We start from the raw sequence: 18,151 nt of genomic DNA, 5'->3' as shown, positions 1-18,151 counted from the left end.
AATAAAGGAGTCCGTGTCGTGGGCTTTGATGTGAGCTGTTTGTGATATACACATCTGGGCAGTGAGACATGGAGCAGGGGGATTCTGGGAAGGTCAGCCAGTTATTTTAAGTTGGTGTTACAAAGCAAAAGCGGCCCAATGTTTTGGGTTGGAAACAGCATCAGTTCGGGAAAAGAGTGACATTCATCTGTGTTTATTTGCCCTGTCAGCTGATACCGGAGCCCTTACTAAAAAGGTTTTGTTTTGAAAAGCTCAGACTCTGGATTTTTTTATTAGAAATTCAAACTTAGTTGCATGACAAGTCTAATATGCGGTACAATGCAGCGCCAAGGGCCGTGGATTAGTGCGGTGAGACATTGCACACACATATGCATGCACGCATGCGGCCTCTTCTGAACAGACAAAAAGTAAGGATCGGGTCCTGAATAAGTATGAGCAATCATGCATAAACAGACATGTTAATGTGCTGAGCCTATGCAAACAATGACCTTCAGTCAGCCATCAACGGCCACTAATGGTGCAGCAGACCCACAAACATTTCAGCTGACATGAGCATCTGCGAAGACATCAGTCTGCCAACTTTCACAGTCAATATGCTTAGAAATATTTTTTAAAGAGTTTGTGCTATTTTTGCCTTAAACTGCTTAAGTCTCAAGTCTACAACTTACAAAAAATATGAACCAAGAAAATTGATTTTCAACTTGAGATTCAGTCTAAAAAAACATGCAAATCAGTGTTTTATGAAATTCAAAAATTGCCTGTAGTTTTCTGTAAGGGGTAGGTTTAGGTGTAGGGCGATAGAAAATACACGATTGTACAATATAAAAACCATTACGCCTATGGAGAGTCCCTGTAAACCACAAATGAAAGCATGTGTGTGTGTTTATGTAAATGTAGCATTTTGAGATTATTCACTGCACTCATATTTTTTATATTTATTGTTTTTAAATATAAACTCCTCAAACTATGGTATTTTGAGAACTCTAGTTTGTTTTCAAAGCTTTATAAACTAGCTAGGAAGAAGGCTTAAGAAAGTGACATGAGTGAGGATTAAATATGAGAGGAGGGATACAGATATCCTGGTATTTAGAGCCCTAATCTGAAACGCATAAAGCTAGTGTTACACCCCGCAATATCACACAGTAGCATTCACATTCTCACTTCAAACTTCTCTGCATTCTTCCCCTCCCCCTTTCCCTTCTATTCGAGTCACACTCGTGCATCCTGATGGAAGAGATTTCAGGAAATAAAGCTCGACAATTTCCTCCGAGTGTAATATTAGAATCCAGCAGCAGCGAGGAGAGTCCGCAGGGATGCTGCAATCTCGTGTAGATACCGATAGCATTATGCATGTATGTCTATGCCTGCGTTTACGCCGTCTGAAGTGGCAGTTTCTGTTTCTAGAAAGTTCCTGTCTTGCTGTGCCAGATCCATTTCTCAGGCCTTAACCGGACACGTGCGTGCGTTCGTGCATGTGTGTGCGTGTGTGTGTGTGTGTGTGTGTGTGTGTGTGAGAGTGAATGTGACAAAGCTTCATCCTATATTTCGGCTGACCTCTTGTCGTGTTCCGCTGTGATTCACACTGCTTCCATCAGTTAACACACAAGCTTCGAACCCAGCTCCAAAAAAATCATCTTCAATAGCACTGACGAGGATGTAGCCCTAGCGTACACGGGCGTCTCTGTTTCCCTCTAATTACTATGTCAAATACGAAAAGGGAGAGAAACAAGCTCTTATTTTGAGAGGGCATGGCATCGCAGCTCTTCTGAACCTCTGAAGTCCAGTTATGGTCGGGTTTGGATATTACCGATGGAGAACGGTTAGTTACAGTCTGAAAAATAGATTTTTCACCAGCGAGTGTTTATCTATGCAGTCGTTCCCGCTGCCATCATTTTTCAAGCAAATGTCTTGGCGTTTGTGCATAGTTACCTGTGTGTATGAGGTGGAAAGAGCTGGGGGCAGAAGTAGAGAGAGTAGGGCTGGGCTGGTGGCCCAAGCCATTGGATCTCATCACTCCTTCATTACGTTGGCATGCCCAGGAATCAAACAGACTCTGCAAAAAGAATAGGCCCTTTCATTTAGCATGGCCTGCAGGGTAGAGAGGGAGGGTCAAAGAGAGAGAGACTCAGTAAAAGAGAAAGAGCCAGAGAGAGAGAAAGACACAACAGAGTGAAAGGTGCCTCTTACACAAGGCCTGGTATCTGACAGAAATCCCCATTCTGATCCTTAAAGACCTATGATGTGGTCGCAGAATCCCAAAAAAAAAATGGAATTTACAGAATAATGTGGCAAATTTTGGATGAATAAATCAAAAGTGTATACAAGCTGTACAATGAATCAGATTACGATATGGAGTAGAGTCTGTGAATGTTAGATCTTAAAAAGACTGCTACTTATGAAATCTGCATGAGTGGAGCAGTTTTGTCTACTACACAAATTCAATAATAATAATATAATATTATGATATTATTATATTTACATTATTATTACTATTATTATTAAAATTAATATTAATAATAATAATTATTATTATTAGTAGTAGTAGTAGTATAATTATTATTGTTGTTGTTTTTTGTTTTTGTTGTTGTTGTTACAACATTATTTAAGAAAAATCACTCAATCAAGTATTAGTTTCATCCATTTTTTTTACACAATATACTCAGTTCAGAGGCACTTCTTATTGTTAAAGTTTTACTAAATTACTAAATTGGTTAGACATACTTGTAGTAAACATGCCCATATGTTTGCATATAGTTTGTATACATTTTGGGGCTTTTTTTTTTAATAAACACTGAACAAAATTATAAACGCAACACTTTTGTTTTTGCCCCCATTTTTCATGAGCTGAACTCAAAGATCTAAGACTTTCTCTGTACACAAAAGGCCTATTTCTCTCAAATATTGTTCACAAATCTGTCTAAATCTGTGTTAGCGAGCACTTGCTGAGATAATCCATCCACCTCAGGTGTGGCATATTAAGATACTGATTAGACAGCATGATTATTGCACAGGTGTGCCTTAGGCTGGCCACAATAAAAGGCCACTCTAAAATGTCAGTTTTATCACACAGCACAAAGCCACAGATGTCGCAAGTTTTGAGGGAGCATGCAACTGGCATGCTGACTGCAGGAATGTCCACCAGAGCTGTTGCCCATGAACTGAATGTTCATTTCTCTACTATAAGCCATCTCCAAAGGCATTTCAGAAAATTTGGCAGTACATCCAACCGGCCTCACAACCGCAGACCACGTGCAACCACACCAGCCCAGGACCTCCACATCCAGCATGTTCACCTCCAAGATCGTCTGAGACCAGCCCCCCGGACAGCTGCTGCAACAATCGGTTTGCATAACCAAAGAATTTCTGCACAAACTGTCAGAAACCGTCTCAGGGAAGCTCATCTGCATGCTCGTCGTCCCCATCAGGGTCTCGACCTGACTGCAGTTCGTCATCGTAACAGACTTGAGTGGGCAAATGCTCACATTCGATGGTGTCTGGCACTTTGGAGAGGTGTTCTCTTCACGGATGAATCCCAGTTTTCACTGTACAGGGCAGATGGCAGACAGCTTGTATGGCGTTGTGTGGGTGAGCGGTTGCTGATGTCAACATTGTGGATCGAGTGGTCCATGGTGGCATTGGGGTTATGGTATGGGCAGGCGTATGTTATGGACAACAAACACATGTGCATTTTATTTTAAGGCATTTTGAATGCACAGAGATACCGTGATGAGATCCTGAGGGCCATTGTTGTGCCATTCATCCACGACCATCACCTCATGTTGCAGCATGATAATGCACGGCCCCATGTTACAAGGATCAGTACACAATTCCTGGAAGCTGAGAACATCCCAGTTCTTGCATGGCCAGCATACTCACCGGACATGTCACCCATTGAGCATGTTTGGGATGCTCTGGATCGGCGTATACGACAGCGTGTTCCAGTTTCCTGCCAATATCCAGCAACTTCACACAGCCATTGAAGAGGAGTGGACCAACATTCCACAGGCCACAATCAACAACCTGATCAACTCTATGTGAAGGAGATGTGTTGCACTGCGTGAGACAAATGGTGGTCACACCAGATACTGACTGGTTTAATAAACCCCCCCCCCCCAGACCTCCCCATAACGGGAAAACTGCACATTTTAGAGTGGCCTTTTATTGTGGCCAGCCTAAGGCACACCTGTGACATAATCATGCTGTCTAATCAGCATCTTGATATGCCACACCTGTGAGGTGGATGGATTATGTCCGCAAAGGAGAAGTGTTCACTGACACAGATCTAGACAGATTTGTGAACAATATTTGAGACAAATAGGCCTTTTGTGTACAAAGAAAAAGTATTAGATTTTTGAGTCTTTGAGATCTTTTGGCAAAAAAAAAAAAGTTTCGCTTATAAAATTTTTCACAGTATATATAAAACAAAAAACACTTTATATATATTTTGTAATTATTGTATGTATGTACATGCTTTTATATGGTATGTGAATTTCCCTTATGGAATAAATAAAGTTTTACCTTATAATATTAATTAAGTCATTAAAAATGGAATGCAAGCAAATTAAAATTGACTTTTCAATTACTACTCAAACTCAGACCTCCACTGCAAAGAATAGCATTGCACTCTCATCTTAGTTTACATAATTCTGCATATTTCCAACCAAAATATGTACAGAAATGTTAAAAAGTGTGTCTGGACCTGATGATTAGAGACACAGTAATAAACCAAGATACAGTAAGCGTCACTGTGAGAGGAAATGGTTAAGAATTAACCTGCTTAATCTACGCCACTATGACATGGACAGCTATATTTAGTATGCGGTTTTATATTTAACACATCTGAATGAATGTCACTGAGACCACAGATGACATCAGAGCCAAAAGCTGACGAACCAGTCAGATCAGATCCTGAATCAGACAACACAACAAAAGCAGTTGATTCAGTCTGGAACACACATGCAAAGTATTTTTTAAAAAGCATGCAACATGCAGAAGATACATATATATATAACAGCTACAGTCTCAAGACATATATACAAGTAGAAGCTGTAATACTTGACATACACTTAAAAATGAATGCATTTCATTGCATCATATTATAAAATATATGCTTGCATATGACACTTCCTCAGTGCTAAGCCATTTTTGCTGTCAAGCGTAAATCATGCAAAAGTCATTGCTATAATCAGTAACAATATACTGAGCCAGATAAGTTACTATCAGTCATCCAGCTCTGTGAAATGAAATCAGACTATGCCTAGCACCTCTCTCTGTGAGGCACAATTCAATTAAAAATGTGCTGTGCTATGACTGGACCAGCGTCCAGACCGACTAGCGTTTCGCTGCATCAGAGAATTCTCGAACTGTGAAAATCGCGGGCACGGCTAGCGTCTGCTTTTCCACTGGCTCGGCCCTCCCGCTGACAAACCAATTTCTTAAGCCTCAACCCACCTGCTGCCGACCCCTTAAAAGCCCGAAAGAGTCCTTAAAGGTGTGGATCTGTCATTAGCACATTTAGCTTGGCGCAAAAGCACATTGTTATTTTTAAGAGCCAGAGTTTGCACCAGCTGTATCTTTGGAGCGCGTGCAGATTCCCGTGGCTCTGCGCCTGTTCGGCTCAGTGTCCACTTCCCCTGCATACTGCTGAGGCGCTTCACGTTTTCAGTCAGCTCGGCTAGTCAAAATGATCTCATTTGAACTCATATCAATACGTTGTGTTTGCTGTGGAATCGAGCCAAATTAAAATACATCCATGTATTGTAGTGGACTAGGAGGAACTAGTGACACTTCAGAAACATCTGCCATTCAGACTGGACTTACAGCAGGATGACGCACAAACAGTTAAATACTGTGATCTGCTGAAACTGGTTACTTTGTCGTAAATTGCAGATAACGACTGAATGCCTGGAAGAACCTCTGACCTCAACACAACCTTCATTTCTTTATATCACAGCGTGACTTTATATCTCGCAATTGCAGCTTTTTTTCTTCTAATTGTAACTTTGTGCAATGTGACTTTAAATCATGAAGCTGTGACTTTTTTGTAATTACAAATTCACTTAGTGCAATGTAAATTTATTTATCACAACTTCACTTTAAATCTCACAATGACAACTTTATTTTTCGCATTACCACTTTACATCTCACAATTGCTACATAACTCACAATAATACTAAATCTATTTTGTGTAATGTGAATTTAAATCTCACAATAGGTCTTTATATCCCACAATTACGATATTATATCTCACAATTACAACTTCATATCTCACAATTTGACTATATCTCAGGGCCATTTCTCACAATGCAACTTTATATCTCCCAGTTATGACATTTTTTTTTGTAATTGGGACTATGTGTAATGTAAATTTATATCTCAATTAAATTTTAAATCTTTTTTATTACACAATTACAATTTTATTTCTCATAAAGTGACTTTATATCTCACTATTTATATATATATATATATATATATATATTAAAATTATATAGTGAATATTATAATATCAAATTTAGTGTAATGTAAATGTATATATTTTATAATGTAATTTCATATTTCACAGTGGTGACTATTTCTTGAAAATTGTGATTTTTATATTATGTAATGCGACTATATCTAACAATGTCACTTTATATCTCACAATTACTACTTTACTTTTTGCAATAATGACTTTATGTCTCACAACTGCAAATTTATTTCTCACATTATGACTTCATATCTTATCATTGTGACCTTATTTTCAAAAGTTTATCTCACAATTACTTTTTTTTTTTTTTAACTCTGAGGCAGAAAACAGGCTTCCTTAAACATCACTTGCATGGTGTCAAATTAACACTTTATTTATTTTATTTATTTATTTATTTATTTATTTTCCATGCAAGCTTCAGTATGATAACAACAACAAAGTCAGAAAGTCTGTCAGAAGTTAGTAGAGTTACAGATAGAGTTTATACTTCTGGTCTTTTGTCTGTGGCAGTGAGGTCAAGAAGGCAGTGACAGAAAGCTCTTCTGGATTTCTACATTCATGAAGAAATACTAGAAAAAGTCACGTTTAATAAACTACCGCATGACTTAACAGACAACATATGCCAGTTTGTTCTTAAAGTCTAATTAGCCGTGGTTGTTTCTGTGCCAAAAGATAAGAACTTCTGTAGCACAAAGAGAGATGAGAATGCCCCTTAAACACCTCAGAGACAAAGAAATGGCAGACATGGTTTGCCAGTTTACCTCTAATGTTTGCACAAAATCTTCACACCTCCACTCCAAGAAAAGATGAGAAGTTTCCCAAGGCCCTTTTGTAGGTTGCTTAGCCATGTATGTGATAAAAGTGACTTGGTGAATATTGCCTGACTGATAAGTTGTGACAGCCATAACAGAACTTCATTTTAACTAAGCTGAAACTTTATATATATGGGTGTATAATATCAAATTAACACATTTCTATTAAAATAAAAAAAAAAACTCATATTGTATAAATAAATAAATAAAGTGTATGTATGCAAATTGTATAATATCAAAGGTACACATTTCTAGTAATTGCACAGTTAATTCTCATATTGTATTTTCAGAAAGTTTTGGGATATTTGTCCTCTGGCCAAATTTGTCACTACCGAAACACAGTAAAATTAATTTAATTAGAAGGGTTTTATTGACATATTAAGATTTTGCTTACATCTACATTGTAAAAAAAAAAAAAGGGCTATTTTTTTTTTTTTTTTTTTGTAAAAGGCAAAAAGCTGATCATACTGATTTCAAAGTTAAGGATTAATTAGTTTGAATATACAATGAACCAAAAACTATCATAACATCTTAGCTGATAATTCAGTATACTTTATTTTTGACAGAACATCCCATGTTTCGGTATTGTGACTGCACATTTTCGGTAATACTTTGGTAGCGACCACATCACATTACAGAATTTTAACTTGCATACTAAAACACTAAACACTGAAAACATACAAAACAATTGCATAACTGTAGGAAAATAGTACTTATTTTCTCCAAATATGAGGATTATGTGTTCCCTTTTGTGAATACCATACCAAAAAATTATGGCATGTTTCGGCAGTGACAATTTAATGGGATAACACCCCCCCAAAAAAACAAAGATGTCACTACCAAAACTCCACCAAATATTTTGGTAGTGACAATTTTGGATACTTTTGAGGTTTTTTTTTTTTTTTTTGAAAAAGTGTGCTTGATTGCAGAAAAAAAGTGTTCGGTAGTGATGTTACACACTGATTTTTCAGACTTGTGAACACATTTACCTCAAAATGATGGGGCTTATCTATTCACCCTCTACCTATGAGAGAGAGGGACACATAAATATTTCCTGTTCATAAATGTAGGGGTGTAGTTAATTTCAGTCTCAGCCAATGGACTACTGTAAAACATACACTGTTTCGGTAGTGACATATAAATGCGGGACACATTTGTTTACATAAAATTTCATAAAAATATACAAAGATATTATTATAATTATTATTTTAACTTCAGTTTTTGAATCAAAATGATATTTTTAAAAACAAAAATAATAATAAAAAAAATTATTTTTATAAGTGGAAATTTAGGGGTTAGGGTTTGGGACAGCCACCTCCCAATTGAAAGTACCAAATAAATTATATATATATATATATATATATATATATATATATATATATATATATATATATATATTTTTTTTTTTTTGGCTGTGGGATAGCAGTTTGGACCAATTCTGTAGAATGGCCCATATATATATATATATATATATATATATATATATATATATATATATATATATATATATATATATATATATATATATATATATATACAAAATAAAACAAATAAACAAATAAAACAAATATGGTAAGACAAAACAGATCAAATTAACATATTGGGGCAAGTTCATAAAAAATGCACAGCTTTTGCCATCTGTTCCTGAAACATTTCAGTTTTTGACAGGATGTGGCGTAGGTGTATCTCGTGTGAAATCACCGTCTCATCTGACTGCACTCGCTATTTGTGACTCAGATGTGAGTTCTGTTTAACAGGTGGTATAAGTTAATCGGAATGCAAGTTGCACTCTTTTACTACTTGAACACCTTGGTAAAACCAGTGGTTAGTGAAACTTTTAAAGCAGAAGTTGCTGCTATAGCACAAATGTGGTAACACTTATCTAATTGGCTGTATCAGAGGTAATACTGTCGTCACTGCCAGAAGCAAACAGGAGCTTAACACACACACAAAAAAAAAACATGCAGTTGTTAAAAGATCGGCTGATAAGCGCATGCAAAGTTGAAAAGCTGTCATTCACTCCTGTACTCGCTTAAGTCCACATTACAATAAATAAACGAAGCCTCTCTTTCCTATTAGCAACGTGCTGTTAACAGAAAGGGGAACGTGCTATTGATGAAGGTCCTAAAAGTTCTGCTATGTTTATGCTTGAAGTGAATAATTTAAATAAACACATCTAGTGAAAATAAACGCTGTGTGTCTGAGAGAGGAGGAATCAAAACGCTCACAGTTCACATTCTGCATGTGGAAGCTGAGCCTTAATTAAAATGCGGGGCAGATAGTATTACTGACTGGTTGTGCATTGCGAGAGCTTGACATAATGCAAGCAAACAGCTTTACAACAACCAGAGTCTGCCTTTCTCCATCTGCCCAAGCACTGACCACGAGAGGAAATCAGAGATCTGCATGCATAGGCCTACTACAAAACACTTGGCAGTTGTTTATAGAACCCTTTATTGTGAGATTTAAAAAAATAATAAAACATTTGTGCACACAAGCATATACAATCAAAAGATTGCACAAAAATGGATCCTGAAAGAGGTCTTCGATCAATCCAGGTAAGTTAGAGTAAAACCATTAGTTTAAACCTATTAGAAATGAGCTACTGTGATAAAATCAGTTTCATACACGAGCACCACTACATATAAAGAAAATAAAATTACATTATAAACTAAATTTAAAAAAGAGCTTTACTTACACAAGTTCCAATTTTATGCATTTCTATTTTTATATAGAGTTTTGAGGTGAAATGAGGATGGGTGGATCTAAACCACAATACATTTATGCACAAAATAAATAACAATTTAAATACAATTTAAAATGTCTATGTTTGGTTGCAATGTCATCATGTACTTCCTAAATTTAAATGATTCAGGGATAATATGTTGATTTCAAGATTCATTTTTTTTTTTTTTTTTTTTTTTTTTTTTTTGGTAGAAGACAAATATTATATTATTTTCAAAGTCTGAAACATGTTTTGAAAAAAAAAATGCTAGACATTTAAATAGAATGTATTAACACTCCCCGGTCTCCCCTATATAAATGATAAGTGTGACCAAAAATACAGAGACCTGAGCTGTTTTTAATCAGCAATGCATGGCCAATGTTTGCATTAGGCCTATTATACACAGACAAACTCTGCACTGAGCACAGAACTCTGTCTCCACCCATCGGTCAGTTTCATGACAACACCCAGCGAGTCGCCCCGACACCATCTCCGGACTGCCTGGAGCTTGATGAATAGATACAACAATATTTGCAGCTTCTCCAAACCTGTCGAAAAGAAAGAATTAGTGCGAGTGGAAAGCTCTGCTGAGTCACTGACTGAGTAACACTTCCTTGAGCCAAGCTTTCCAAAATTAGTCACTAAATAAACGAATTAAAGCCAGTGGCTTGAATATTTAAGCCCATTAGATTGTTTGCATTCGCTTGAAGTCTTGCGAGGTGTATGTAGAATTGTGTCCGATCCTAAAGATAAACATTTTCAGGCTGTACTGGCGCACAGTTTCTGTTTCACACAGCAGCTGGAGTTTTCAGCAAGCACTTGTGATGAAAACAGTGCTTTTTGAAAGAAAGTTAAAGCAGATTTCTCAAATGTTAAATTTGTGGGTGATAATTATTGAGAGTGAGAGAGGGGTGGGTACGAGCAGGCATCGTTTTCCTTGTCGTCACTGCGCGTGCAGTTTAAAAGCCCGTGCGCGCTCAGCTGACAAACCAAAGTTCGTCCCTCTCTTGGAAATACTACACGGGAGCGCACGGGGAGCGCTTTGCTTTTGCAGACACCAGCAGAAACACTCAAACGCTTGCCTTCTGAAAGCGAGCGCCGCGATTCAGTGGATTTGCAGGAATTAATAGCTGGAAAGTATTTTGGGGAGGCGAAGCGTTCAGTCGGGACTGCCGTACGAATTCTCTGAGATCGTCCATCTACAGTCTTCGCATGAATCTACTAGATCCCTACCTGAAAATGACAGATGAGCAAGAGAAGTGTCTGTCTGACGCCCCAAGTCCGAGCATGTCCGAGGACTCCGCGGGCTCCCCGGGCTCCGGCTCGGGCTCCGACACGGAGAACACCCGCCCGGCCGAGAACAGCCTCATAGCTCCGGACGGGACGCTCGGCGAGTTCAAGAAGGACGAAGAAGACAAGTTCCCGGTGTGCATCCGAGAGGCGGTGTCTCAGGTGCTGAAAGGGTACGACTGGACGCTCGTGCCCATGCCGGTGAGAGTGAACGGCTCGAGCAAAAACAAGCCGCACGTGAAGAGACCGATGAACGCGTTTATGGTGTGGGCGCAAGCCGCGCGCAGGAAGCTCGCGGATCAATACCCGCACCTCCACAACGCCGAGCTCAGCAAAACTCTGGGCAAACTTTGGAGGTAAAAGCTTTTTTCATTCTTCAACACACATTTCTATTTGCGTTTTAAATTTAATTGCAACAAAGTGCATTAATGCATATGCATAAGTACTATAATAGCACACAACTGCATGCAGGATACACAGTAGTAACAGTATGTACTGTAGGAAAAGATTCATTGCTGTGCTCATTGGGCAGATTGCTGAACGAGGGTGAAAAGCGTCCCTTCGTGGAGGAGGCTGAGCGCCTCAGGGTTCAGCACAAGAAAGATCACCCCGACTACAAGTATCAGCCTCGGCGGAGGAAGTCGGTGAAGAACGGCCAGAGCGAGTCTGAGGACGGCAGCGAGCAGACTCACATCTCCCCGAATGCCATCTTCAAAGCCCTCCAGCAAGCCGACTCGCCCGCGTCCAGCATGGGAGAAGTGCACTCGCCCAGCGAGCACTCAGGTGGGCGAATTCGAGTTAATCTCAGTTTTTTAAATTTTTTTCTTCACTCTTGCTGTTGCGTCCCCTGTGCGGTGCTTAACTCGCTCTCTAACTTCTCTCCCCTCCTCCACCGTTTCCAAACAGGCCAGTCCCAAGGGCCGCCCACTCCTCCCACCACCCCAAAAACTGATGTGCAGCCAGGCAAAGTGGATCTGAAGCGAGAGGCCCGTCCGCTTCAGGAAAACACGGGGCGTCCGCTCAACATCGACTTCCGTGAAGTGGACATCGGCGAGCTCAGCAACGATGTCATCGAAACTTTCGACGTCAACGAGTTTGACCAGTACCTGCCACCAAACGGGCATGCCACCAACGCGTCCTACGTGGGCGGCTATGCCACCTGGATGGGGAAGCCTCAAAACGGCAGCCCTTCAAGCGCCCAGCTGACTCCACTCGGGACGGGCGGCGCCGGGGATCAAGACCAACCGAGAACAACACACATCAAAACCGAACAGCTCAGTCCCAGCCACTACAACGAGCAGCAGCAGGGCTCCCCGCAGCACGTCAGCTACGGCTCCTTCAACGTCCAGCACCTCCAGCACTACAGCACTTCATTCCAATCAAATACCCGGGCGCAGTACGACTACTCTGACCACCAGGGCGGCGCCAACTCCTATTACACCCACACTGGAGGTCAAAGCTCCGGCTTGTACTCCACCTTCAGCTACATGAGCTCCAGCCAGAGGCCCATGTACACACCCATCGCTGACTCTGCCGGGGTTCCTTCCATTCCCCAATCCAACCACAGTCCCCAGCACTGGGACCAGCAGCCGGTCTACACACAGCTGTCCAGACCCTGAGGACTCGCCGTCACACGCCCACCGTCGAGCAGATACGCAGCAGAGGCTGATGGGACTCATTCCACATCATTCCACTCTCTTTAAAACACACACTTGAATTTCCCAGACACACACACACACACAACAATGAAATGTAGGAAAGAAAGCTGGACTTCGAGAAAAACGGCTCCCAACGTGCCTTTTTAATCGCCTGAAATCGGGATTAGAATATATATATATATATATATTTTTAGCCTTGTTTGCAAGAAAAGAAACGTTTTTGAGAAACGATTCCTCTGTGAGGACTTATTGATTATTGATACTTTAATATGTACTGTGTATGTTTTCTTAACATGTTGTTTTTTTTTTCTTCGGCCTTCTGTGTTTCTTGTAGAAAAGTCTATTTTTACTAAACCACTCTTGGTAGTCATTCCTTGTTTTTCTCCCATCTTTTTCCATCAGTAACACCCATTATTGTCTCTAGTCCTCGTGCGGTGCATTTTATGTTTAATAGTTTGACTCTGTGCCCTTTATTTATGTTCCTGTAAAATACCATCCCTATCCAACCGTATTCTTTTTTTTTTTTTTTTTTTAAAGCTCTCGTTCATGCTTTTATCCCCAACCAGCATCAGTGCCTGTCAAATGTTGGAAGTGAATTAGCGGGAATATCTACGTGGCAGCGGCAGCTGAGAATTTACTGAGTGTCGAACAACATGTGTCGCAGCTCCAGGAAGTGCCCTTTGACCTCTGCATGTCATTAGCTGCCTGCAGTCCTACAGGTGTCATCTTACAGCCCCTCCTTTTGTATCCCATCTTAACCCCTTTAATTTATTTATTAGTATTAATTTTATTTCAAAGAAATTATTTGCATTTTATTCTTTAATACTTTATACAAAATAAAAAGTATTGTTATTTTGCGCCTCTGAATATGGTGTCATGTAATCCAACGGGCCATTTAGACAGAGGGCTGGTACTTAATATGGTAAAATTCTGTATTCATCATGTTTATTTATCGTATGTAGATTTTTCTATTTTAAATGTTTATTTGTCTTTATTTCTAACCAGTTGTGTCATGCACAAAATACTGTTGCAGTTTCTAAAATAAGGCTGATTAAACTGGAAGCGTAGTCTTTCGTTTGGAAAGTTTTACGATGCTCTAATTTGAAGCTGTAGTTGTTTTTAAGTAGTAAGTTAGTTAGTTGGCATCTTTCTTTGCTTATGCATTTTCCCTTTCCGATTTTGTGCTTTACTCAACTTCAGTGATCTCTGTACTGATGTTGATATCTTTTTTACACAAGACTGAACAAGTTTTTTTGTCTTTAAAAAGTTTAACATTTTACTGCCTTTGAAGAAGCTCATCTTTTGTATTATATTTGCAATAAAAGTGAGAATAAAACGTAAAACAGACACCTACGGCTTGTTATTGTCTGAAGTTGACTCATAATCTGTGTCCACTTACATTTCTACAGCACTAAGCATGAATATGTATGGTTTGTGTTTAGCCTTAGGGGGTGGAATGTCTCCGGCAATGACGAACTTGAGTTTTCTTATGTAAGCACTGCCTCCCTCTCGCAGATGAAACAACAGGAGGGCCCTATAGTCAGCACATTATAACACTCGTATTGTTAGAGTGAAAAAGGAAAGAAAAACAGCATTTGGTTTTCCTATGTGGTTCCGTAGGTTTGTTCCTCTAAACGGTCAGTAAAGGGAAATATTGACAAGTCCGTCATGCCAAAGACATCATGTTCTACCAATTTATTGTAATTTTCAGCTCTATTATGTGATTGCGTCATCTATGCTGGTATGTAATTACAAAACCAGAAACAACAACATCTTCTGGCTTTAACACTGTAGAATCATCACAGTCTCATATTTGCAAATGATAATGTAGTGCTACCGAATGTACTGTCATGCTTGGCCTCAGGGTTTCTCTGTCTGATCGCGGTCGCTTTCCATTATTCACTCAATAAAACAGCATACATGCACAGTATTATTTATATCTATCTATCTATGGCCATATATTCGACACTGCCGCTGAAAAGTTGGGGAAATAAGTGATTTTATTAAAACTGATCAAGTGGGAATAAGGACTTGTACATTGTTACAAACATGTCTATTTCAAATAAATGCTGTAAAATGCATTTGTTTGCTGTAAAAAAAAATAAAAATCTAATTGTATCAACGTTTCTGCAAAAAAAAAAATATGAAGCCGCACAACTGTTTCAACGTTGATAATAATCAGAAATGTTTCTTAAGCAGCAAATCAGCATATAAGAATGATTCCTGAAGATCATGTGACACTGAAGACTGGAGTAATGATGCTGAAAATACAGCTTCACATCACAGAAATAAATTACATCTTACAATATAATCACATAGAAAACAGTTATTTTTTTTTTTTTATTATTTTTTTTTTGGGGGGGGGGGGGGGGGGGGCATTCCAACTCCACTTGTAATTACCCTTCCATGTCATTTAAAATTCATCTTATTATATTCACAGCTTGGCAGGCTGTTAAAAACAGATTCTTCACATAAATGTGCCAGAAACTCAGCGCTCACCTCAGAGACCCAGACCGGGGCAGAGGAAATAGTGGAATGACTGAAAGCAAGTGACAGAGAGTCAAATACAGATAAAGAATGTGAAAGGGACTGAAGGAAAATTTCTCTGCCATCTGTAGAAGCCATTAGGACGGTCACTCTCATAATGGCGAAACACATGAGATGTCTCGGCTTCTGCCATCGAGTGGGAAAGAAGTATGCAGCTCCGGTGATGAAAACCAGTGGTGATCGGCATCATTGTCACCTCTCTCAATGCTCGAACGATCTGTTCCCAAATGCTAATGACCCCTCATTTCAACCAATATGTCTTATTACTGATTACGGTTCTAAAGTTGAGACTGAGGAATTTGACATCATAAATGTAGCTGTTCCTGTGCTTTTTATTGTGTAATAAAAGCAGTAATATATTTTACTGACATTATAGGGGGAAAAAAGAAACATTCAAGAGTTCTTAATGAGACATCAAAACAAAAGTTTGAGGTGTACTTGAGTTTTCTCCAGACCGGATTGTACCGAACACCCTCACGTACCCTCAGGACAGCTGAGCGGAAACAGAGACAGCGATGGAGTGGCCTATTCTGTGGGCAGTTTTCCCAGGAGAAGCCCATTAATATTCCAAGGAGACGGCGTGCAGGGAATCTCTCTCCTCCGAGCCCAATGGGTGGTCCTTTCAAATGCAAAATAAGAACACAAAATAAGGATGAAAAAGAGGAATCTGGCAACATCCCACTTCACTAACAAAGCAACCATGAAAAATTTAAAGCATAAAATGAAAAATGCCACACACTTACATGACCTGCAATATCAAGTGTGGCATTTCTGTGAGAAAATACAGAATTTGAATACGTTAAGCTGTTTTTTTTTACAATTAAATGATGTATGATTCACTGTATCGTTGCAGGAACACCCTCTGAATTACAAAGTAGGGAGAGACGGGAAAATGTAACACTTTTGTTAATTTATTCTGAAAACGCTGAGTTTAAAGATTTTAAATTCAACATATTAGCAGTCATTATCAATGTCATTTAAATCTCTTAATTTAATAATACTATATGCAACTTGTTCAATGTTAGTTCATATTAGCTCAGGACTATAATATAATATTAACTTTTGTTTTTAATAATATATTATTAAATATTGAAATTTTCATGTTAACTATTGATTAATGAATACTTATTGTACTGTACAGTGTTACCAACTTTTTTTGGGGGGTGGGGGGGGATTGAATTGTACACATACCTGATATGACAAGGGTAAGTGCATTGTGCTTTTATTACAGATTTATTTAGCGTTAGAGTCTTCCCTGCTCTCCTGTAAACAAGAAAATATTCTATTGACAGGGTAAGTAATTATTTTGTGGCCTCGTTTTTCATTGCTATAAAAAGCCAGTCTACTCTGTTGCATCTGCACTGAACTCATTAAAAACATCAGGAGCAAGAATTTGCTTATTCAAATTTCAGCCCCTGGGGTGAGCTTGTTTGCTTATGCTGCGCTAAAGAGAATACAGTATGAAGCTTGGTTAAAAATTTATGATCTCTCTCGGTCTCTGCCGTATTATCATACTGGACTTTTCCACATGGGCTCTGGCAGCATGCAGCATCTGCCCTCCCCAGACCTGCTATACCCCTGTCGGTCCCAAAGGAGCTCACCCCTTCGCCTCCACATAGCATCACCCCACTGTCATTGTCCCCCAGGAGCCCCACAAAAGGGAGCATTTGACCTCCGAACACACCCCCATTTCCTCTCTTTTGAAAGTGTCCTGGCCCACAGAAAGTCTCATTGCGACTCAAAGGAAACTGTACATCAATAAAAGACGGCCAGCCAAAGCTCATAGAAAAAAGTGAAGAAAAACACTCACATTTCACCCCAGCTGAAATTGACGGAGTGGGCCACTTGTTTCCTAGCAACAGACGCCTACAGCACAGGAAGTTGCAAGTTCACAGTTCAGCTTGGTGTGGCCAGACTCCCCGGACTCCCTGAGTTGAAAAGATGCCCGAGGTCACATACTACAATTTATTATTGCAAAAACATTGAAGGGCATATACACTTTGAAATATTTCATGCATTAATCAATGTATTAAATATCGAAAGGGACAGTTCACTTAAAAAAAATAAATAAAATTATCATCATTTACTCACCCTCATGTTGTTCCAAATCTGTGGAACGCAACATGAGACGTTTAGTAGAATGTTCACGCTGCTCTTTCCCATACAATGAAAAAGAATTGTGAACACCCTTGTGAAAAAGAAATGTGCTTAATTTTATTGAATGTGCTCTTGTAGAGTACTTAAAATCTTAAAAGTATATATATATATATATATATATATATATATATATATATATATATATATATAAACTGCAAGTAAGCTATCAATGAAATAAAAGGCCACTTAAAGAGAGACACTTTCATGAATGTTTCTGAACACACTTAAGTACACTTTTAAAAAGTGCAACAATGCTGAATTAAACGTATTACTGTTTTAATAATGTTTTGTCATGCTTTACACTTATTTTGATGCGTTGACAAACACACTAAAGCACTTGATTATCATTTTAACTAGTGTGTTATTTGATATTACATGATATCACAGAAGGTTCATATATTTTACATGTACTAAATTGCAACGTAATCATTACAAAAGTTTAATTACAAATATATTTAAATACATGACGCGCATTTCAATAGAAATAACATTAAAG

The 18,151-nt window shown here is 38.8% G+C and overlaps 1 protein-coding gene and 1 long non-coding RNA gene across 3 annotated transcripts; one reads left to right on the top strand and one right to left on the bottom strand.

Moving 5' to 3' along the window:
• Window positions 1-10,973: 10,973 nt before the first annotated feature.
• Window positions 10,974-14,298, top strand: sox9a (SRY-box transcription factor 9a). The gene is made up of 3 exons (XM_042767086.1): window positions 10,974-11,649; window positions 11,826-12,076; window positions 12,200-14,298. Exons 1-3 carry the CDS (start codon window positions 11,216-11,218, stop codon window positions 12,910-12,912), a joined length of 1,398 nt encoding a protein of 465 aa, XP_042623020.1. The 5' UTR covers window positions 10,974-11,215; the 3' UTR covers window positions 12,913-14,298.
• A 1,024-nt stretch (window positions 14,299-15,322) lies between these two features.
• Window positions 15,323-17,715, bottom strand: LOC122146938. 2 transcript variants are annotated; one of them, XR_006161282.1, is made up of 3 exons: window positions 17,309-17,715; window positions 16,242-16,269; window positions 15,323-16,117 (listed from the first exon to the last, which is right to left on the bottom strand). It is a non-coding gene; the product is annotated as an uncharacterized LOC122146938 (long non-coding RNA). The 2 variants fall into 2 exon arrangements; XR_006161284.1 differs by lacking the exon at window positions 16,242-16,269.
• Window positions 17,716-18,151: the final 436 nt, after the last annotated feature.

Source organism: Cyprinus carpio, chromosome A12 (assembly GCF_018340385.1).
Source record: "Cyprinus carpio isolate SPL01 chromosome A12, ASM1834038v1, whole genome shotgun sequence".
Lineage (NCBI taxonomy): Eukaryota > Metazoa > Chordata > Actinopteri > Cypriniformes > Cyprinidae > Cyprinus > Cyprinus carpio.
The sequence above is the reverse complement of the archived record's forward strand: the minus strand, read 5'-3'. Positions and strand labels throughout refer to the sequence as shown.

Bases quoted from the DNA above. Each gene is read 5' to 3' on its own strand.
- sox9a (XM_042767086.1), top strand. From the start codon at position 11,216: ATGAATCTACTAGATCCCTACCTGAAAATGACAGATGAGCAAGAGAAG. The intron at 11,650-11,825 runs GTAAAAGCTTTT...CTCATTGGGCAG, and splicing joins ACTCTGGGCAAACTTTGGAG to ATTGCTGAACGAGGGTGAAA. The intron at 12,077-12,199 runs GTGGGCGAATTC...GTTTCCAAACAG, and splicing joins CTCGCCCAGCGAGCACTCAG to GCCAGTCCCAAGGGCCGCCC.